This window comes from Protopterus annectens, chromosome 1.part0 (genome assembly GCF_019279795.1).
Source record: "Protopterus annectens isolate FY-2018-M chromosome 1.part0, PAN1.0, whole genome shotgun sequence".
Lineage (NCBI taxonomy): Eukaryota > Metazoa > Chordata > Ceratodontiformes > Protopteridae > Protopterus > Protopterus annectens.
Window position 1 is genome coordinate 1,832,438,969 of NC_056725.1, and position 24,704 is coordinate 1,832,463,672.

Here is a 24,704-nt window from a genome sequence, read left to right on the forward strand (position 1 = left end):
TAGAGGTCCCAGAACTGAGCTCTGTGGGATGCGACTTGTAACTGGTTTGGATTCGGACATGGCACTTGTGATTCTGACCATGTGGGTTCTATCTCTGAGCCAGTTTGCAACCCATCTTGTGATATGGGGGTTGATATTTAAGCTAGTAAACTTATTTATGATGCCTGAGTGGGGTATTGTGTCGAAGGCTTTTATGAGGTCCAGGTAGGCTGTGTGGACTACCTTGCCCTCATCTATGGCTTTGGTAACTGTTTCAAAGAAATCAACTAGGTTTAAGAGGCAAGATCTGCCCTTAACAAAGCCGAATTGGGTAGGGTCCAGTGTCTGGAGGCTCCCAATGTCTTTGTTTATGAGTTCCATGATAATACGCTCCATAGCTTTACAGACCAGACTAGTTAGGCTTATGGGGCGATAGTTTCCGGGGTCCGTTGTGGCACCACCTTTGTGGAGTGGGATCACTGTAGCTGTACACCATTCTTTGGGTACATATCCTGTAGTAAGGCTAAGTTTGAACAGTGACTTAATGTGAGGGTTCAGTTCTTCTTGGAGCTCATGTAAGACACAGCCTGGGACACCATCCGGTACCAAGGATGCTGTGTTTTTTGCTTTGGAGAGGGCAGCTTTCACCTGTGCATCTGTGATGTCAGGGAGGTTACATTCAATTGGGATAGGCATTTGCTCCTTTGGGGGGGAAGGGGGGGAGAAGTTTGCGCTGAATCTGTCTGCCAGGATCTTGGCTATGTCTGTAGGTTCGGTATATTTTGTACCGTTATGCAACAATTCAGAGCATATCTGTGAGTTTCCACCCATGTTCCTGACATAACTAAAGAAGGCCTTGTGATTATCTTTAGTGTCTAGGGCAATTTTACTTTCGAAACTGGCCTTTGATGATTTTATGAGGGATCAAAGTTTCTTGCTAATACTGATCAGAGATGCCTTCCCTTTTTGGGATTTTGCTTTGTCATGTAGTAGCTTCCTCCTTCTGTTGTATAGCTTATTTATGGCCGGGGTCCACCAGACCGGTCTCCTGTTTTTGGAGGAGTGAGTCTTGGTTTTATTTGGGATAGCACGATCCATGCATTCCTGCAGGTGCTCATAGAATGCATTTGTTATGGAAATTTAATAAAGGTCGTCAAATGTCATTTGGTGTGATGTGTTTATTGAAGGGGACCGGGACAAAAGATCATGAAGGTTCTATCCCTCAACTGCTAAAATAAATCATTAACAGCATCACAGAGAAGAGATATATATACTAATGGACTCTAAACTCCATAGTCATAAAAATAATGCAAAGAGGTATGAACTATGATTGGCATGCCAGCATTCATTACAACAGTTGCTAGGCAAGGGTTGCTGCAATAAATACTGACATACTATGGAATGACTGTTTTTATAAATGGTATATAGCATTGGTATATCTACAGGTGGGCATGTTGAAATTCTACAAGTGTCAGTTTCCCAAAGCACAGTACACAGAGAAACACAAAGACAATTAATGTTAACACAGAAAATCATTGTGAGTGTGATTTCTAAGTGCATGCTTACACTTATTCTTTTCTTTTGGGAGATTTCTTCCTTCCTTAAGTTGGTGTGATCATGCAATTGGTGTACTTAGCTTTGTGGCATGCGGGAGACTTCTCCCCAACATCACAGGGTGTGGGAGTACTTTCTCCCTACAAGACACTTGCAGTTTAATTTCATCCTTTTGAGTTTCAGACATTAGTTTTTGGCATTTTATTGCAACAGTGTTCTAATGTTCAGGCATTCCATATTAGAACCCATAGGACCACATGGTATGCAAGATAAACTATGCTGTTCCATGCTACAGGTCTTCCTAATTGTTCTGCTGCATTTCTAGGATTGAAACACAGCACACCATAGCACAGCATAGTTAATAAGATATGTTACAGAAACACTTCATAGTGACTGCCTATTCTCTGCTGTTCTGTATTCTGTCATGAGGCCTAACTGCAGTTTATAAAGAATTTCCATTTATTAGACATGAAGGTAATGTTAGAGTCATTACTCTAATGTGATAATGAATGCTACATTATATGTGTGCAGGCAGTTATATACCATACATTACTCAAGGGGGACCAGCATGCATGAAGGTGGAGTATGATCCTAGGGAGAGGTCATTTACATGTGTGGCGCATGGATAGCATATTGTGTGTATACAGTAGGAAAAGACCATATACAAGGACTTGTCACATTGTGTACAATTTCATATGAATTGTAAAGTACTCCAGTAAACAGTAATACTGCGTACCACCCCTACTCCTTTGTGTACAATGCTTAAGAAGAGCATCCCATATGAGTAAGGTGCAACAGGATTTATGTTCCAGCTATATAGCAGTTATGAATCCAACTAGAACAGTAATTTATGCAGAGAACCTGACTCTTAACGACAGAGTGGAAGTGCTTAATGAGGACATGAGAAGGGGAGGGTAAATGGACACCAAATGGCATTTCTTCAAAAGTAGAGGTCCTGTATTAACAGCAGTATTTTATATAGTGTACTGGGTGTTGCTGAAGAGATATAGGCAGACATATATTTGAACTTTATAAAAACTATTTTATTTGTGTTGGCCATAATATAGTTATAGAAAAAAATAGATACCTTCAAAATACAAAAAGTATTTACTAGACTGATAAAAATATGGCTGAATGAAAGATAGGTGCATATGTTAAGAATGTAGACCATGTAGTCTGTAGTGAGTTCATTACATTTTAAGGTTAATGTTTTACGAACAGACTCAGTGTTCAAGTAAAAATGATAAAAAATCCTGTCAAGTGTAAAGCTGCATCATAATGTTATGCTGGCATTGCAAATTCTTTGTTGAAGGGAGCTTTATGAAAAGGAAACAAATTTTCATTAATCATTTAATTTCAAAAAGCAAAAGTTCAATTCCTTAACATTTTTTTTCTTTCTTTCCAGGCTCACATGATTCGTTCAGTTTTTACATTGATGAGGCATCTCCTGTCGGGCCAGAACAACCAGATACTGTCCAAAACTTTGTGTCTGTATTTGGAACTGTAGCCAAAAAGTTGATGAGGAAGTGGCTTGCAACACAGACTATGAACTTTACACATCAACTGGAAGCTGGAATACGTTATTTTGATCTGAGGATATCCACTAAACCTAGAGACCCTGACAATGAACTCTATTTTGCACATGGCTTGTTTAGTGCCAAAGTTAATGAGGGCCTTGAGGAAATCAATGCTTTTCTAATGAATCATGCAAAGGAGGTCGTCTTCTTAGACTTTAATCATTTCTATGGGATGCAGAAATCCCACCATGAGAAACTGATTCAGATGCTACGAGAAACGTTTGGGAATAAGATGTGCCCTGCTATATTTGCTCATGAAGTGAGCCTTCAGTATCTTTGGGAAAAGGAGTACCAAGTGTTAGTCTTTTATCACAGCCCTGTAGCTCTTGAAATGTCATTTTTGTGGCCTGGCCAAATGATGCCAGCTCCTTGGGCAAACACAACCGACACAGAGAAACTGATCCAATTTCTCCAGTCTGCGGTTGCTGAAAAACGGAAGAAGGGTTCTTTTTTTATATCGCAGGTGGTGCTGACACCTAAGGCAAGCACAGTGGTAAAAGGAGTTGCCAGTGGGCTTAGAGAAACAATTACAGAGAGGTAAGTGGTTTCAGGTGTAAATTGAATTGTGCATGTGTGACTGAATTGTAGATATATCTGACTCTGTAATCACACTTCTTTAAAATGCCTTTCCTGATCTCAGTAGAATTACTGTGGCATGCAAGGAACATATTTAGTTTGCATTGTAATAAAAGTAAACAAAAAATGATGGATGCATTATTTTAAAGTAGATGCAGTACAGTGAAAAAAAGCAAATGCCAGAATTCCAGCTGAGGGTGGGAAAAAAAAGTAAAAAGCAATTGTTATGCAGGTAATGAACCAGAAAGAGACGTGAAATCATGCAACAATATGTTAATCAATGTGTAGGTTAGCACATTTGTCCCATAAAAGAGATTTTTTTCAGAGCATACAATTAATGAAAAGCTCTATGAATATGAAGTGAGCCATGCCTCTAAAATCAACATCAAATCATAAAATGTCTACAGTTGTAGAAAACAGCCAACCACTTATTACTGGTGTATGGGGTGTTTCTAAGCACTGCTGTAAGATTAATGTGGTCATTTAAGGCAGGAGAGGTGCAAGAGTTTAAACGTAGCTGCAAACTGTACTCTAAAATCTAATTCATTATCAGTCTTTCCCTCATGAGCAGTATCTTTAACATGATGTGGTACATGAAAGAAAAACAACAATCTTTTAAAATTAATACTGGTAACTGAATCTTTATACAGTGCATTCCACTTTTTATTAAAAAATAAATAACTGCATTCATAATTCATCGTATTAAAACTTCTCTAAGTACATCCAAAATAAAAGGCATGATACAAAATATAGACTGCTGCATAAATAATGTTCTTTAAGGGAAAAGTCTGGTGCATAATGCGATAATGAGAAGATCTGGACGTGTGTGCGTTCCCAATGGTAGTAGCAGAGCATCAACACCATATAGGGGCAGGATAAGGTGCGGTTGTGGTAGAAGGGATGACTACACCTCTGTTGCTGACAGGGTTTTTACTACCATGCAACAGAGTGTTTTTTTTTATGTTGTAAATTTAACACTGAAGTGTTGCTCGCTTATGTATGTAGAACATCATAGCAGCAGGAACCAGGTATTGCTATGCTAGCAAGCAGTGAACTATCTGTTCTTAATAACTGGAATCCCATAAGTTACCTGTCTGGAGTAGGTTTACTGTCTGTGAATTGCTTTCAACCCTAGCAAAGTATCATTTGCACAGGTGTGGGGTATGGATGACAGACATTGTACACATAATAGGGTCACGTTCAAGATCTTGCCCTATTGTGCACAGTTTCTTATGATTCACCAACAGCTTTAGTTTTTATTTGTACTGGGTACCAGCCCCTCTCCCTGGCATAGAATGTTTATGAATTGCACCCTAAGGTCTAAGAAGATTATACATATATATATATATATATATATATATATATATATATATATATATATATATATATATATATATTGTAGCTGTACAGTAGTAAAGAACCAACTACATTGCTAAATTACAACAGGGAGCTGATTGTGAGATGAAAGTTGGAACTACTAATATCAATGAGAATATGTAAAGAAGAGGGCACATGGACTTCAACTGGCAGAGGTCCTGTATTACACTACCATTTTATGTATAGCATAGTAGGAGCTACTAATGAGAAAACATGGGCTTGCATATTTGAACTTTATAAAAGACTTTTATTTGTATGGACCATAAAACAGTTAGAGGAAAAAAACACATAAATCTTCAAAATATATAGTGTGCTTACTCGAATGTTGAAAATATGGCTGAGTGAGAGATCATGGTGTGTAAGATGGCACTGCACAGAAGTGATGAGAAAAGGGGCTGATGGAATCAGCAGAGCAGCAAACCAGCTTAATGGTTATATAGTTTAATATTTTCCACTCCATCATTTTCCTTTGTGGGTGATTACATTTCCTTAGTTACACAAAAATAAAATTAAATACTTAATGAGCTCTATCATTATGTTGTATGGGTTGCATAAAGGTAGTATCAGTTTATTCCTAGGTGCAACACGACAAAAGAGTTCATCAAGTTTTTTTTAGATTAATAAACAGAATTTAGTAACACCAAACTTCCTTTACTAACAGGAGCAAAAATATGTTTTCCATGAATCGTACAAAATATAGTGTGTTTTTGCACGTGTGTGTGTGTGTATGCAAACGCACGCCTTTGTATGAGCATGTGTATATGTGTGTATGTGTTTGCATATGCATGAGTGCATTTGTGTATGTGTGTGTGTGTGTGTGTGTGTGTGTGTGTGTGCATGTCAGTGTATGAGAGAGAGAGAGAGTTTGTTTTTGTGTTTGCGCATATAAAACTGTCCCTGCATTCTGAGACTAATGAAGTTGGAGGAATGTCCTTCCTTCTCCACAAGATACATTATTCTCAGAAATTATGTAAAGGAATGTTTTGGGGAACAGTGCCCCCACCACACACACACACACACACACACACACACACACACACACACACATACACACACACACACACACACACACACACACACACACACACACACACACACACACACACACACACACACACACACACACACACTAGAGGTGGGAGCTTTTCAAAACATGAAACACTGTTTTTGTTATAGTTGCTGAAACTAGTCTTCATTAAAGCAAACTATTTTGCTGTGTTTGTGTTGCAAAGCAGTTGTCATTAAATGTTTCTTTGATGACATGATTAAGGACTACACGATACTTGCATTTGTTAGTATTCATACTGACTCAGAAAAGCAGATATATGGCTTTGTTTTGAAATCTGTAATTATGAAACAAAGAATTAAAAAATATAATTTAAAGGTCTGCACTTACTTTTCTACATGGTCAGAGATCTACACATACAGAGTCATATCAGTACCTAACAATTCATTAAGCACTTTAGTGTTACTTTTACGTCTTTGTATTTCATAACTTAGGGTTATATTTGAAAGGTGATACGTTGAGCACTGCATAATATGGCTATGCTGCACATATGGCCTATCAGAGATTAATTACATTAGCTACCTGAAGGTGGATTAGAGGAGACAACACAGTGGGTTGTTCCAAAGGATGCTGTGCATAACATGAAAAACTGGATGCTCAGCTCAGTGCTAAGGATTTTATTTCTGTAGTGTAGTTATACATCTCGCTAGTAGTAGGACACAAAAACGTTATGGACTCAGACACAAAAGGAACACTGGCTACCACATACCTACTGCCATCTTTACTATATGTACCCCTATACTTAGCAACCTCCAAACTACATTAACAAGTAAACTGGAATCCTGCTACAATAGAATTGCCAAATTTGCAATGGGATTATCATTTTGCAAGCACCATTGCACTGCCCTTACCTCCCTTAACTGGCTCACACTACCCCAACAACTAACCTACTAGCAACTAACAATGGCCCACAAAATCATCAGTAATCCTGAAATATCTCCCTCAAAAAATGTTTTGCTCCAACTCTATACAACCAATCGAACTCTCCACTCCAAAGACAAGCATTTGTTAGCGCTATACAAACCAAGTAAAATTGCTGGACAATCCCTTAGTCATATTCTGTAACTAAAATATGGAACACACTACCTTTAGACATTAGAATTACCCTAAATCTCAAGAAATTCAAATTTAAACTAAAACAAATACTACTCAAGTCAAGTAACTGTGGCTGATTAAAACCAAACTGACTACTAATCACGTAAATTATAACTCTACCACTCCACCTTCCTCCTCCTTCTCTCCAAACTCCTGCTACTCACTTTGCACTAGCTTGCTATCCTCAGTTATTCCTATTACAAACTTCTCTTTCACTTACTCTCATTAACTCCATACCGTTTCATACCCTACTCTACTTTACCTAATCTTGAACCCCTATTGTATTCCACTGAATATATAAGTCATTTGCTTTTCCCTTATTAATTACCTGCTATCCCTTACTAACTACTTCTCACTATTGCTTCCTGTAATCTGTTCATCTTATTCAGATCAACCCCATACTCCATTTCTTTCTTATTATATCTTCCTCCATGTAAATATGTGTATATGTAAATATGAAAAATGTATGTCAAACAATTTACCTAAACAAACTGAAAAACAATGTCAGTCACATTTTTTATGTAACAACACACTCCTATGTGTTACCACGGTAACATTTGTACATTTTAATCATGCTTATACTAGTCTCCATTACTATCTACTATTGTATTATACTTGCATGATACTGTTAATTTCTGTATAAACTTTTTAATTCAGTCTACTTTGTATTGGAGCTTTTCTTCTGGGCCTCTGCTGAAAATGGGTTTCTGACACAGTTGGACTTTACTGGTAATCAAATGTCAAATAAATAAATAAATAAAATGTGGTGTCTGGTAAGAAACATTTGATTGCACAACATTGTTCAATGAGGTGGTGTGATATGGTCAAAGCAGTCACTAGTATATGAAGTGTGTGGCCTGGCAGACTGAGCAGCAATTAAGAATAAGACATTGCAGTACTGGAAATATGCAGCAACTGAAATGAGGGAATGATAGCTGTGATGGTGACAGTAAACTTCACATACAACCAAGGAACATACAAATACTTGGAATAAACTTGTTGTAGAACTGAAGAAGCCTTTACACACAAGGCAGAAGTGTTCATATAGCTGTTTTATTCTCCATCATTGTTGTTTACTGTTTTTATTAAAAGCTGTGTATATATTATACTACCTATGTCAAATTAATATGACATTAACCCTGAATAAAGCAAAAAAAAAATCTAGGTGAAAACAACGCCATGGACTACTTTGTCATATCCTAGTGGTGGCAAGATTATTGTGGATATATTGTTTTAACTACTCCCTGCTTTATTTGCTTGTTTGGGTTATGTATGAGATCATGCTGAGTTGGGAAACTGCAACAGTAAATCCTAGCATGGATGGTGCTGTGAAAGGCCTTGGCATGATCCAGGTAGGCAGCATGAACTGCCTCTGTAACCCTTTTTAAAAACTCATCAAGGATGAACAAACAGGACCTGATCAAGGATGGACAAACATGACCTGCCTTTTACAAAGGTAGTCTGGTGTGGATCTAAGGACCTAAGGTCACCTATAACACTGTTCATTAGTTCAGCATAGTACATGCAATAGCCTTTTAAATAATAACAGTAAGACTAATAATCCTGTAATTCCCTGGGTCAGTAGAGGGGCCAACTTCATGCAAATGCACTATGAAAGCTGTTCTCTACACATCAGGGAAGCAATGAGGGGAGAAACTCGGGTCAAGGAGTTTGCTTAGGTGGTTTACTACTGGAATTTATCACTTCTCCACAATCATCCAGCAATGTTGTTAGGGGCTTGTATAATGGTTAATGTGTTTACCTCACATACAAGAGGTATAGGGTTTGCTTCTCCCCAAGGCACATTGGCTAGACTTAAAATGGCCCACAATGGCAGCTAGCCTAAGACTTATGTATGAACCTATGGATATCACACAAAATTATTGTCTGTGGCCCTAATGGACAGGGGCAGTTAGTGAATTCCCTAAGGCAGAAGCATTTAGTAAATTATGTTCTATCCTGTAGGCACTGATAAGTAAGAAAACTAGGCATGAATGGCTAGACCTTAAAAGGCTGTAGGGTTATTATCATTGTAACCTGCTATGATCCATTTAATGTTTTTTTTTTTTTTAAATTTTGAAAAGTGCCAAATAGACTTCAGGAAGAGAGAGATGCAACGGTGGAATGTGGAGCGGGGAGATGGGAAGACAAGGGTGGAATGTGGAGGGGGCAGATGGAAAGGCAAGTGGGATGAAGTTGGAAAAAATTGTTTGCAAGGATATTAATAATGTTCTGGGGTTCAGAGGAAGATGTGTTATTAGAGAATTTAGTTTCCCCAAATATAAATATCTGATTTTTGGGAAATATGTATTTATGGATATGTAAACTTATGTGACAGAACTTAAGAACAAGTAAGGAACATAATGGACTTTGGTTTTATAGCAGATGATAGAATAGTTTTGTTTTATTGTAGATGATAGAATATCTTTTAAAGATCATGTCAATCATATTAGACCTAGATGACCTGGAACAGGTAGGAGCTCTTTTTAGAATAATGAACACTAGGTTCTCCTTCTCTTATATTGGGATTATATAAAAATTCATCAGATCAATATTACAACTTGGTTCAATCTAGTGTAATTATTCTGTGACTTATATCATAGTATTAGAGTAGAGCTCAAAGAAGATTAAGATGATTCCCTCATTATATAATAAATTGTATACTGCTGGGTTAAAGGAGTGTGGATTATTTACCTGTTTTTATTCCTACACTGAGCTAAACTTTGCATGGCATTTAAGGCAATTAATTCAGTGCTGTTATTAACAATGAACACTAGAATTTTGTAAACCTATAAAAGAACTGAGGGATCAGTCACTGAAGATGACGTCTAATTATAAGAGGACTATGAAATGAGAATTGAGTAATTCCAAAAACTTGGAATAAATTGCCAGCATCAGTTGTTGTTGTTTTTCTTTCAGTTTTTCCCGGTTAGGGGTTGCCACAGCGGAACTCCAGTCCACTAATGATTGGCAGTAGATTTTTTTTATGGTGCCGAGGTGCCAGGCCGACGCCCAACCTTCAACAAAGGCACGCCCATTCACGCATGTCTTTTGAATGCCACTTGACCATGGAAAGGACATGCAGACTCCACACAGAAGGTGCTCCAGCCACGAATCGAACGGGAGAACCTCTTATGTGAGGCGACAACGCGACCGCTGCACCACCGCAGCTACAAATTGCCAGCGTCAGTAAAGAGTGCAAAGAATGCTGATGATTTTAAAATATTAATTGATTGGATGTGTGAGTACCAGAAAATATCTCTAAAATATTAAGGGGTCACTGAACCTAGTCAATCATTGACTGAACAGTTAGCAACAAAAAGGATGGCACCCTGTTATATGCTTCAATTTATAAAAAAAAATGACAAAAATATAAAACACAGTTTGAAGGACAACATTATAAGTCAAGTAATAATTTTAAGACTCTGAGCTCAGGTCTTTAACAACAAAAATTGCATTCTGTCTTGAAGGAAAAATAATTAATTCAACCACACAAATATATACAGTAAAAAAAAAAAATTCAGTATAAAAATGTGCAAAACAAAAATGAACAGTTACAGTAATGCTCCACATATTATTCTAGGGAATGAATGGATGAGAAATAAGGACAGAATGAAAAAGACAGATTACCTTGTACAAGTATAGTTAAGCATAACAATACTGTCATAAACAACAAATTAAAAATAATACTAGTATTACAGCGCATTATTTTGCCAAAGCATGTTAATATGCATTCAGCATTAAAATGGTGTCATCTAATGGTATGGAAATACTCTAAGCAACAATTACATTGCAAAAGGAAATGCTAGCCTCACATATGCAACATGCAATGGAAAAATGATAACAGTGTAGAAAGAAAATGTTTACAAACTTATGATAACTTATAACTTTACCCATACAATGAATTGACGGACTATGAAAACCATTAGTTGTAAGATATAATGCACCATCCAGGCTAGTGACAGAGACAGACAGACAGATAGATAGATATACTCACACAACTACATAAAGATATGTACTCACACACTTATGCACGCGCACACACACACACACACACACACACACACACACACACACACACACACACACACACACACACACACACACACACACACACACACACACACACACATGCACATACACACGAGCACACATGCACATACACATGAACAAACATGCACACACACACACATGAACACACATGCACACACACACGAACACACATGCACACACACGAACACACATGCACATGCACACACACAAACACACATGCACACACATGCACACACACACACACACACACACACACACACACACACACACACGAACACATACACACACATGCACATGCACACACACACACACACACACACACACACACACACACACACATGCACACACATGCACACACACACATGTAACACATGAATACTGCACAGTTTATAAAAGTGTGGTTTTCACTGCCATCCATATCACTTATGTGTTGTGCCCAGCTTTATGTAGTACTAAACAGTAAATAAGCTCCAAGTAAAAATTCTAGAGAATGTGATGAATATGACTTTAAGCTTTCAATCCTGAACCAGGTTGTTGCGTGGGGAAAATTTTACGTGAGGATATCAGATGGCAGCATTTGTTAAGTACTTAATTAGAGCATGAATGTTTTTCTCTGAATTGTATTTAAAAGTTTAATGATGGAAAAAATATTGTGAGTTCATGTTCATAATTCACTGAAAATGTTTTACTGCAGTCTAATAGCATGTTTGAAAATGTGTGTTTGCTGATGTGTGTATGTATGCGCCATTTAAATTCAAGGAATGCGCGTCGTTTACTTCTGTACCATGTTAGCATTTCTGACAGAATTAGAAATTGTATTGCGCTTGTAGTATCCAAGTATAATGGGTGTCATTTTGAGAGAGACATATCACCTGAATACACCAACTATACAAGACTAGATTTGCTGCATTATCAGTAGTAATATGAACAATTTTCACTTCAATTTTTTTTGTAAAAAAAATTCCAAAGGTATTGTACTGACACAAAAGTACCATAGCTCAGATATTCTTTTATATTCTGTTCTACTACAACTGTAATTTGCTGGTTTAAGCCAAAACATTCATGTTTGTGGCATATATGATTTCTGCTCTGGTACTCAAAGATCGGCTAACTAAGATTTGATCTGAGGGCTGCTTAGAAAGTGTACTTGAAGTATCACCGGTGAGCTAGGTGACATCATATACTGTTTTTAATTACAGATATTTCTCAATGGATCTACAATGTTTCAGAAAATTTTAAAAAATCTTGTAGATACTGGTTTCACAACAGAAGCTTGTAGAATGTTATTCAGTTTTGTGTTTGTTCCACTTGTGTCATGATGTGGCGCAGTCGTCTCATGAGCAAACTTGAAAAATACAGAGCTTGCAGGTTTGCAATCATATATCTCCAAAAAGAGAGACAATAGCTAGACTCCGTCACAGTCAGTCAAAACTTAGAGAACTGCCTCGCCTACCCAGCAACCTGCAAGATCATTATTTCTAATGTGAAGTGAGCAAAGAAAGTAGATCATATGAATCCCAGTGCATTTTAAAATGACGTTGGTGAAATGTACATAATGTTTGGACCCATTCAAGTCTGACTGCCCATCACCAATTACAATCCCTTGATTTATGTGGGATGTTAATGTTTCTCTGTTCTTTGTCTAAGTGCGAAATTTCTGGAAACTATAATAAATGAATGCTTATGTTATCTTAATTGAATACCTGTCTGTGTTGATTGATTGTTTCCTTAAATAAATAGCTTTGTTCTAAAAAAATAAAATGTTATTAATTTTGAGCATTACAGTTTAAGCTTTTCCACATGGGATGGACTTAGGTGTCTCTTTGCTGGCAAAGGGATACCTGCATCTCCTTGTAACTTGCAAAAATATCAGTTTCTTAACTTTTCTGCATTTGCCTGTCCTGTTTAGACAAAACCTTCCAGTTTTCAGCAAATCAACAAAGCAAATAAGCAAATCCTTCAGAAACAATGTTGTTCTCTCAATCTAGACATCTATAGAATGAGCACTATGGAAAATGATCTTTAGTCAGTCAGGTTAGGCAGCTAAGATATTTTCCAAAGTTTAGTGCAAAGTTCCAGGAAGGCTTTGGCATTTGGCTGACTCTTCTGCCTGTGGAGTACATTCCTTATACAGCCTATCTCCATTCCTACAAGTCTGTATACCATTTGTAAAGTTTAACAGTCATATTTAAATAAATGGCAATGTGATCAGGAAATAATAGCAGTGCTTGCTTTTAATTTTTGGTGTAGTTTAGAGTTTTATCTTGCAACATTTAGGGCAGGGTGACAATCATTAGTTCTTTGTGTGTGTTTTACACAATAAAATTCCTCACCACAACCCATGCACTGCTCTTTCTTTTACTGGTCTACTGCAAGATATATAGACATGATCCTTTGTGTTTACAAACAATACACTGGGAAATATTTTCAGGTGCCTGGCATGATAGACAGATGCAAAACATGTGATTGTGTTACTACAAACCTCTGAAAATGGTGCTGTATGCCAACTTGTACAATAAGGCAGACCACACTAACATAGATCAGTTTGCAGCTCGCATATGTGAGACAACACTGCCAAGGCAGTCAGTGATATAGTGCTGTGGAAATATACAAGATGGGTCACTAACAACACAGCTACCCCTGATTTGCTAACAATGCAGCTACCCTGATCTGCTAACAACACAGCTACTCCAATCTGCTAACAACTCAGCTACCCCTGATCTGCTAACAGTGCAGTTACCCTGATCTGCTAACAGCACAGTGACCCTTATATGCTAACAATGCAGCTACCCTGATTTGCTAACAACACAGCTACTCCAATCTGCTAACAACTCAGCTACCCCTGATCTGCTAACAGTGCAGTTACCCTGATCTGCTAACAGCACAGTGACCCTTATATGCTAACAATGCAGCTTCCCCTGATCTGCTAACAACTCATCTACTACTGATCTGCTAATAACAGTTACTCCTGATCTTGTAACAATGTAGCTACCACTGATATGATAATAACACAGCTACTACTGATCTGTTAACAATGCAGCTACCCTGATCTAACAATGATCTGCTAACAATGCAGCTACTTCTGATCTGTGAACAATGTAGCTTCCCCTGATCTCCTAACAACTCAGCTACTACTGACCTGCTAATAATACAGCTACTCATGATCTGCTAACAAAACAGCTACCCCTGATTGGCTAACAATGTAGCTACTTCTGATCCTTACACAAGGAATAACACTTGGCAAGCCACAAAAGTTTTCAACCACATGAGTAACTGATCTGAACAGCCTGCTGGAGGGAATATAATACTGACACCTAGTGTAAGGCCTCTGCCTTATGGTATCAGCATCTGGTACAGTCCACTCCATCTTGTCAATGCAGATATAAATCATTACATGTATTTTTAATGAACAATGAGTAGAGGAAGACACAGAAATGGCTGCTATATTCAGTTTAAAAACTTTTACTTCAGTGCACACAGTAACACAAGCACTTTCACCAAATAGGCATCATCAGGTGTATCAACAAGCACTAACAAGTAGACACCCTTTATACAAACTGAAAATCACATGACATATATTTAAACTAAAAAAAGACATAGTACATTTAAAAACACATAATGAACATTTTAAAACACAAAATATATATATTTATAAAAACAATGAAACAAGCTGTATATCTTACTTATAATATTATATTGTTAAAACTCTCTCTCTTTAGGGGGTCTCAGCTTTAATTTAGGTTTTAAAGGAACAGACTCATTTAGTCCATGCCCTGCATCCCCCCTCAACCTTACAATCCAAGTGGAATCCAGATCTTCAGTTCTATTACATATATCCCCTTGTCATACATTCTCATAGACTCTAGCAACTACTAAAAACTGAAAACTGAGTGGAGTCAGTATTCAATACATGTCTGGTAAGTGCATTAATACTATTGCCCTTGTTAATATGGTAAACATGCTCCCTGATGCGTTCTCTAAAAAGACGACCAGTTTTACCAATGTAGAACATTCTACATTTCATACAGTAAGCCAAATATACTATGTGTGAAGTATCACATGTAGCATTTATTTTAAAAGAATATGATGTACCATAATCAGGATGTTCAAAACTAGTGCTAGCGTCAATGTATGTGCACCAGTTACAATGTCCACACGGTCTAGTACCATGTGAACAGTAATTAGGCTGTGTATACTTAGGATAGCATAACCTATGTTTCAATGACTTATTGTTCTTAAACAAGAATCTAGGTTCAAAATCTATAAATCTGGAAATTTCCCTATCTGTAGTACGGACTTTCCAGTGTCTTTTAATGATTTCAAGTATAATTACTAATATCAGTAGTATATGTCACCTTAAACCTCAAATTTGTGTCATTGGATCTCGTCAGTCTCCTAACATACTCACTACTGCCAGATGAAAAATATGGTCTGGCTTCATTTTGTCTTTTATTAGTGACATTAACCACACTACTTTGAATTATATGATCCTCATAGCCTCTCTCCCTCAAGTTCCTAATGCAGTATCAACTTCAGCTGAAAAATCAGTGTCCCTTGCATTTAATCTAGAAGCCCTATACAACTGGTTAGAGGCAACATTTCTGAATACAAAAGATGGATGAAGACTGTCTCTGTGCAACAGATGATTGACATAACAGTCCTTTCTGTGTAATTTAGTATATATAACTCCATTCCCATCTTTTATTCCTGATGCATCCAAAAAATCCACTAAAATCTGTGAATGATGAAAAGTAAATCTCAAATAACGTGTAGTAGTGTTCACATAATCCATGAACGCACTAAGAATATGCTGTTCCCCATTCCATAAGATAAAGAGGTCATCCACAAACCTACAGAAGAACAGAATATGTTCAGTAAATGGCCCTCGTAGAATATGTTAAAATTCCCAAATGGCCATTACCACATTGGCGTAGCTATTGGCACACGAAGTGCCCATAGCCACGCCATTGCACTGTTTATATACCTGTTCTCCAAAAACAAAAATGTTATGCTCAAGTACTATTTCAAGATGTTTCCCCAACAGCTGAATTTTACTAGGACTGTAATCCATGTGCTCCTTTAAGAATTGCATTGTACTATTGATGCCATCTGAATTTGGAATAACTGTAAATAAAGAAACTACATCCATATTCAATCTTGATATTTAATATTGATATCCAATATCAATATTAAATTCTCATTATTATTGGTTGTAGTATATTCATGTAGGTTTTTAAGAAAATGTTCAGTGTCTCTGAGCACATGTGTCAACTTATCAAGCCCTGGTCTCAAATGTTTCTCTATATAAATTGATAATGACTCAGTGCACCAGTTCCTTCCAGACACAATGGATCTTAATGGTGGATCTAACCTGCTCTTATGTATTTTTGGGAGACCCTGCCTCATGGGAATAGTAGGCTTACTGTTATTAAAATACTCTTAGAGACTGCTGTCAAATAGATTCATCTCAAACAAACATTTGATTAATACTTGCACATCAAAAATAATAGTATCAGCCTGTGTATGAGACAGTTTCTCATTAAAAGAAGTATCACTCAACATAACTATCATCCTTTGATCATACCGTACTCTATCCAGTATCACTATAGGTCCACCCTTGTCTGCAAGCCTAATCGTGATACTGGTATTATTTTCTAACCCTCTCAAGGCATCAAACTCTTCTTTAGACAAATTCTGACGTCTTTTATACCATTGATAATTATTAACATTTTTTACATTCATGTCATAGATATCTTGTATGCAGAGTTTTTCAAAAGCAGCAATTAGCGGATTAGTTTTAGGTATAAATGAACTAGGTTTAGAAAACATGTTATCTGCACAAATAGAAGTGCCCATTGAATCATTAAACATAACCTTCAGAGCCAAATTTCTGGCAAACAATTTTACATCAAAAATAACATCAGTAAAATTACATTTACTGGCTGGAATAAATGATAAGCCTTTACTTAAAACATTCAGCTCATGTTCCGTTAAAGTTACATTAGATAGATTCATAACTAGTCCTTCTTGGTGTTCATAAAAGCCTTCTTTATTGTATTTTGTGAGTTCACAGTACCTTCTAATTTCCGTTTGTTGTGGCTCTGACACCGTCCACGTTGATGTTCTTTCAAATACTGATAACTCTGCTCCTTTACTGGGAGCAGAAAAAGAAGATCGTAGTGAGTATTTAGATGAAAAGAATTGTCCACAGTAGTGTTACCATTAACAACAGGCGATTTACTGGATTGATGTATCTGTGCAGTTGTAACAATAACTTTCTTACGAGCTCCTAAATCTTTAAAAGGAGCTTCTTCACAGATAAACGTAGATGAACTTTGCCCTTCTTCCGACCGTTGAGCCACCACATCATGATAAGTAACAGACAATGTAATACTGCCATCTGGTGGAGGAACAGCAGTATTATGCTGTTGTCCATTGTTGCCAGAATTACTGTGAAGATCTTCACGCAGCCAAGTGAATACATTCCCCAGCCGAAAATCGGTTCGATCACGGCAGATTTTACTCTTCCCTTTTTGTAGTTTGGATTCATACACCAAAAGGGAATCAAACATTTCTTGGACATAATGATCTAAGATGGTCTCAGGATAAGTAGTTATAAGCTCCGAATATTTGGCATTGGCTGCATCAACAAGTTCAGAGATTTCTCTATCAGCTGATTGCACCAACAACTTTAAATAGCTAAAACTTGCCTGTATGTTAATTTTCTGCCATTCCAACAAAAGTAATTTGTCACCATTGATATGCAACGGCATTTTTAAAATACGTAGGCCCTGAGGTATTATCTGCTCAGCTAGGCAGCCCTCCAAATGAAATTTCTGATACTGACATCTCTTCAGTTTGTACAAATGCTTTTCTAGTGCAAAAGTCCAGTCTTTAAGGCTGTAACATCTACTGAACCATTAGCAACATTCTTAGAGTCATTTCCAATCTCCATTCTGCAACCAATAGAAGGATTAGTTGCCCAAGTAATGTCCAGTAAAAAATTGTCCATCCTTTTGCTGTCAGAAATAGGGATGACAGAATCAACCTCAGTAATTTCGTCAGTCATATAAGTGATCCTTGTGGCAGTATAAACAAACACAAGTAGAAAAACTAGTAAAAACACTGCCACAAAGACCTGGCTCACATACTGTGTCTGAAGTACAAAATCCAATGAACAATGAGTAGAGAAAAACACAGAAACGGCTGCTATATCCAGTTTAAAAACTTTTACTTCAGTGAACAAACAGTAACGCAAGCGCTTTCGCCAAATAGGCATCATCAGATGTATCAAAAAGCACTAACAAGGACACACCCTTTATGCAAACTGAAAATCACATGACATATATTTAAACTAAAAGAGACATACTACATTTAAAAACACATAATGAACATTTTAAAACACAAAATATATATATTTATAAAAACAATTCTTTTTGTCTAAATACTCACTACGATCTTCTTTTTCCGCTCCCAGTAAAGGAGCAGAGTTATCAGTCTTTGAAAGAACATCAATGTGGACGGATTGTTTCCTTAAATAAATAGCTTTCTTCTAAAAAAATAAAATGTTATTACTTTTGGGCATTACAGTTTAAGCTTTTCCATATGGGATGGACTTACGTGTCTCTTTGTTGACAAAGGGATACCTGCATCTCCTTGTTGTTGTGCTTTTCGGCTTTTCCCGGTTAGGGGTCGCCACAGCGGAACTTCAGTCCGCTAATAATTGGCAGTAGATTTTTACCTGCCGACTTGCCGGGCCTGACACACAACCTTCAACGAAGGAACGCCCATTCACACATGTCGCCACACAGAGGACGCTCTAACTGAGAATTGAACGGGACAACGTCTTACTGTGAGGCAGTTTCTTAACTTTACTGTGTTTGCCTGTCCTGTTTGGACAAAACCTTCCAGTTTTCAGCAAATCAACAAAGCAAATAAGCAAATCCTTTAGAAACAATGTTGTTCTCTCAATCTAGACATCTATAGAATGAGCACTATAGAAAATGATCTTTAGTCAATCAGGTTAGGCAACTAAGATATTTTCCAAAGTTTAGTGCAAAGTTCCAGGAAGGCTTTGGCATTTGGCTGACTCTTCTCCCTGTGGAGTACATTCCTTATACAGCATATCTCCATTCCTACAAGTCTGTATACCATTTGTAAAGTTTAACAGTCATATTTAAATAAATGGCAATGTGATCAGGAAATAATAGCAGTGCTTGCTTTTAATATTTGGTGTAGTTTAGAGTTTTATCTTGCAACATTTAGGGTAGGGTGACAATCACTAGTTCTTTGTGTGTGCTTTACACAATAAAATTGCTCACCACAACCCATGCACTACTCTCTCTCTTACTGGTCTAGTGCAGGATATATAGACATGATCCTTTGTATTTACAAACAATACACTGGGAAATATTTTCAGGTGCCTGCCATGATAGACAGATGCAAAACATGTGATTGTGTTACTACAAACCTCTGAAAATGGTGCTGTATGCTAACTTGTACAATAAGGCAGACCACACTAACATAGATCAGTTTGCAGCTCGCATATGTGGGACAACACTGCCAAGGCAGTCAGTGATGTAGTGCTGTGGAAATATGCAAGATGGGTCACTAACAACACAGCTACCCCTGATTTGCTAACAATGCAGCTACCCTGATCTGCTAACAACACAGCTACTCCAATCTGCTAACAACTCAGCTAACCCTGATCTGCTAACAATGCAGTTACCCTGATCTGCTAACAGCACAGTGACCCTTATATGCTAACAATGCAGCTTCCCCTGATCTGCTAACAACTCATCTACTACTGATCTGCTAATAACAGCTACTACTGATCTGTTAACAATGCAGCTACCCTGATCTAACAATGATCTGCTAACAATGCAGCTACTTCTGATCTGTGAACAATGTAGCTTCCCCTGATCTCCTAACAACTCAGCTACTACTGACCTGCTAATAATACAGCTACTCATGATCTGCTAACAACACAGCTACCCCTGATTGGCTAACAATGTAGCTACCTCTGATCCTTACACAAGGAATAACACTTGGCAAGCCACAACAGTTTTCAACCACATGGGTAACTGATCTGAACAGCCTATTGGAGGGAATATAATACTGACACCTAGTGTAAGGCCTCTACCTTATGGTATCAGCCTCTAGTACAGTCCACTCCATCTTGTTGATGCAGATATAAATCAATACATTTATTTTTAAGTTTTTTTTTTTTTATTTGGTCCCTGTGGAGTAGACTATTAGCTGCCACTAGCATCTCTTAATCTCAGATGCTGCAAGTCGATCCTTAACCCTCTGGATTGAATCCAATACTTTTCCACATTGTCTAAGAGGAGATTAAAGCATCCTAGGGCAGTGTTATATTTGAAATCATAAGATTTTTTTTTGCATTGACTGAGGTCAAATGCTTTTCACCTTATCAAATATCACCTCATCCAATGTGCATTTGAAGTATATCCTGCTATAGCAACCAATAACGGTGTTATCATACTGAATTCGCTGAAATTAATGCAAACAAACTTCAAATCTTTTGTGATTTATAGGTAGAACTATTGCTGTGAGGGTTGTGAATTGCAGTCCTCATTGCTATGTACCACACTCCATACTGAATGCAGACATTACTCAGGCACCTAGTACTATGTGCCAGTATAAGAATATGTCTCTTTCTCACACACACACACGCACACACACACACACACACACACACACACACACACACACACACACACACACACACACACACACACACCACACACACTCACGCATGCACGCACATACAGACACACATACTTACACCAACATGCACATCTAAACATACAGACTTATCTGTACATACATATAGCTTACACTATATATGTGTCTAGTGGTGCTTATGTATATTAAATGGGATGAATACTTTGTATAAATATGGCCAACACAAGATGTACTGAGAATCCATCCCTGCTCCACTATTCAGCTGACCAGTGAGTTTTCTAAAACAACTAGAACATGTATGATACAGCAGTGATTGCAGCATATTAAGTGACATCACACAGGCTGTGTGTGCTGTTCATCATACATCAGCATAGCCCTGGCTCCTTGTCATACATTGTTGCACACAACAGGGCAAACTGTGCAGAGCTGCAACATGTTCTCTATAATCCAGTGTAGAGTGCTCAAAGAATGTTCATATCCCTGACTATATATGATGTGCTATGTGGAGAAAGAACCACCATGTAGTAGTGTAGTGCAGGAGGTATCTGTTGTGTTTGTGGTCTTTATTGCGCATACCACTAGGGAGAGTTGTGAGCACTGGATTCAGTGCAGGCACCATGTAAGCCAATAGTATAAACTTCGTTTTTACAGCTGGATGCTATGCATCCTACTGAACTGGTCCCAAGTGTGGAGTGCTGCATTCAGCTCAAGACACAACGCATGTTGTGCAGTGTGCAGAGGCCATGTCCCAACACACACATAATCCTGTTTGTGAGTCGTAAAGAATTGCCTGCATTGTGCAGAGCAGTGATCCTGTGTGACACCAGCTGCCCTTCAGTTCTGGAGTTGCAATACTTTTCGGGTAGGGAGAAATTCCTGCCTCATAGTACCATAGGACCAAGAATCTCAGCGTGCACAACTGTTTTTGGCCATGTAACCTGCTTCTCTGGTTGCATAATTAGCAACATCAAAAGCATGTTTTTCGTTTAATTATTAACTTCTGCTCAACTGGAATGAAACTCAAATTCTTCATCTTTCATCACAGATGTTTAAATTTAACAGTCAGTTATTACTTGCTATGGTCAGCTATTCACTTCACTAGACTATTAATTGAATTCTTGGTCTTTACTCAGTCACTGTGAAGTCAGTATCTTTCAAGTTTTGCACATATTAATGCATTTCTCTGGCAGCAGTGGAGAGGTTATTTCACTTCCTTAGTACTTCACAAGTCAATTTATAGTGCTGATGAGAGAACTGTTTTACCTTCTTCTAAGAATATCACTATCACTGTATTATACAGCCAAGAAATTAATATCTTCTTTTGATACCTATTTAAAAATCTTACTAATATTCCACCCAACAGCTAGTTCATTATTTGTTCTGTTCTTCGCCATTACTTAATCCCATAAAAACATTTTCTAACTCATTTAAACTGATCATAGGTTGACATGGTCAGTGTTAATCAAAACATATATATTAATATGAGATCATTCTTTCCAGATGTGTACTTTAACTGTGATGTTCTGAATGTCAGAGATGAGAGTTTGAGATTGTCTTTCATTTGCTAACACTCCTTCTCCAAGTAATAAAACATTGATTATATGCCTTTGTCAAGGCTGCACACATAATTTGCTAGAAATAGGAATCTGTAATACTGACTTGTTTGGTACATACTGTTTGTGTCTCACAGCCATAACACACAGGCAAGCAGAACTTCATTCTTTATTCACCTGTGGGGAGGTAGTCACTTGGGACAGATTACGGAGGTTATAGGGGGTGGCTTTATTATGGAGGTGAAATAGTTTGAAAAGAAGAAACCCTTGGAGTAGCTCAACTCTGTAGAAGACAAGGAGCCAGCTGGCTTTGGAGGGAATAGGGCAGTGGTGTTACCGACATGGGAGTGGGAAATAAATCAGCATTTTGTAATGGTCTGTAGAGTGGATGATTCTTTTTAGAGGCCTTGGCTATGATGGAGAGCTTGTACTTAAGTTGAAGTAGGAGGACTCCTTTACCTGTTGCTGCTTAAACTGATCTGGAGAGAAAGGCAGATATTTTCCCGGACCCGGATAAAAGAGAGTTCTTCTTCTTCCTATTGTTTTCAATGTGGTTATGGAAATTAGGAGACTTGTCAGCCATAAACCTACATATTTAAATGACATGGTTATTTCTATTGGGATTGCCATTGAGATTTGCAATGCTGAGATTTTAAAAGAGTTTTTTTCAGCTTTTGTGAGGTTCCAAATATACTTTTTGTTTTGAATGGGTTTAGGAGTAACTTATGATATTCTTATTCTATATACACTGACAGAAACTCTAACATATGAATGTTGATGTCTATTTCATTTTTACTTACGGTAAGACATGTTGGAAGTATTTGTAGTGCAGAAATATCAGCCATACTTTCACATTTCTTTCATGTAGTGTGTCCTGTGCATATTTATCAATAAAGAGTCCTTAGAAAATAGCCTTTCTAAAATGCTTAAACCCAGTTAGTCAAACCTTAGAAACTATGGATTGTTTTATCTTCATAATGTTGCAAAATGAAGAAAAACAAATACCTGCTCAGCTATGAAGCAGTGATACCACTTTATTCACAATAAAAACAAATAAAAGTAGATAAAAGACACGTGAACTAAGCACTTTCACCCTTTATAGGGCTTCTTCAGAGTCAACTTGTTAAACAAACATTCATCTTTTATTTCCCATGCAGCATGAGATCATATCCTGAGAAAACATCCCCTAAAAAATACATTCTTAAAAATCTCATCTAACTGCAGTATATACATAAAATTTACTATCCAACTGGTGATTAATGAAAAATGAAAAACCATCACAGATTCTGCACAACTCTCTTTTACAATAGTGTAATAAAAACACTAGTAAAATATATGCATACAGAATGAACATCTTGAAAAGTCGTAACATCCAATTTGTATCACTAGGTGGCATACTTATATCACTGTTGCCCTTCTCTTTAGAATGGACTTAATTGATATGTAGTCATTGATCCCTGGGCTTTTGTGGGCATTTAATCTTATTTGCCATTCAACCTCTCTGATCTCTATTTCTAGCTTAGGGTCACCCCCCCACCAACCTTCACTTTGTCTATAATGAAAAACAGGAACTTTTTAAAATTCCTGCAATGCGTTCTGTGCATATACAAGGAACTGAAAAACTTTTTTGTTCCTAATGTCCCGGACATGTTCTGAGAGCCTTTCTTTTAATTTTCTAACAGTTTTGCCAATGTAAAATGCCAGACATGCCATGCAAGATGCAACATATACCACACATTTTGTCTCACAGTTGTATCTGCTAGGGCATTCCAAATTCCTATAGAAGCCAGGAATAGAAATGTACATTCCATCACTGATGTACTTACAAAATCTGCAGAAACCACACTTACTGATTAGTGATCTAAAAGTAGTGGGCCTCTCCTTGCCACCTGATTCTAAAATTTCCTTCAAGTTTCTACCTCTACCAAAGGTAGTTATGGTTCCACTGCCCAGCTTCAATTTGAGCTGAGTATAAAATGTTCCTTCCCAAAATCTATTCGGTCCCGAGATTATCATCTGAGAACAGTTATTGTATTCTGCTACCATGACATTCTGTCCCGAGTGTGTTGCAACATTAAAACTAGTGTCACTGTGGCTACCTTGCATTCTCAGTACAGGTTTAAATCTTGCATTTCTCTTTCTTGCCACTTCCCTTTTTATTTTTAC

At 37.4% G+C, this 24,704-nt stretch overlaps 1 protein-coding gene across 1 annotated transcript in view; it reads left to right on the forward strand.

Annotated features, from left to right (window-relative positions):
* The window catches only part of PLCXD3 (phosphatidylinositol specific phospholipase C X domain containing 3), a 967,154-nt gene that overhangs the window by 774,198 nt on the left and 168,252 nt on the right, over positions 1–24,704 (forward strand). Inside the window, exon 2 of the mRNA XM_044069778.1 lies at positions 2,939–3,647. Within this exon, the coding sequence (XP_043925713.1) occupies positions 2,939–3,647 (709 nt within the window). The remainder of the gene's footprint in view (positions 1–2,938; positions 3,648–24,704) is intronic.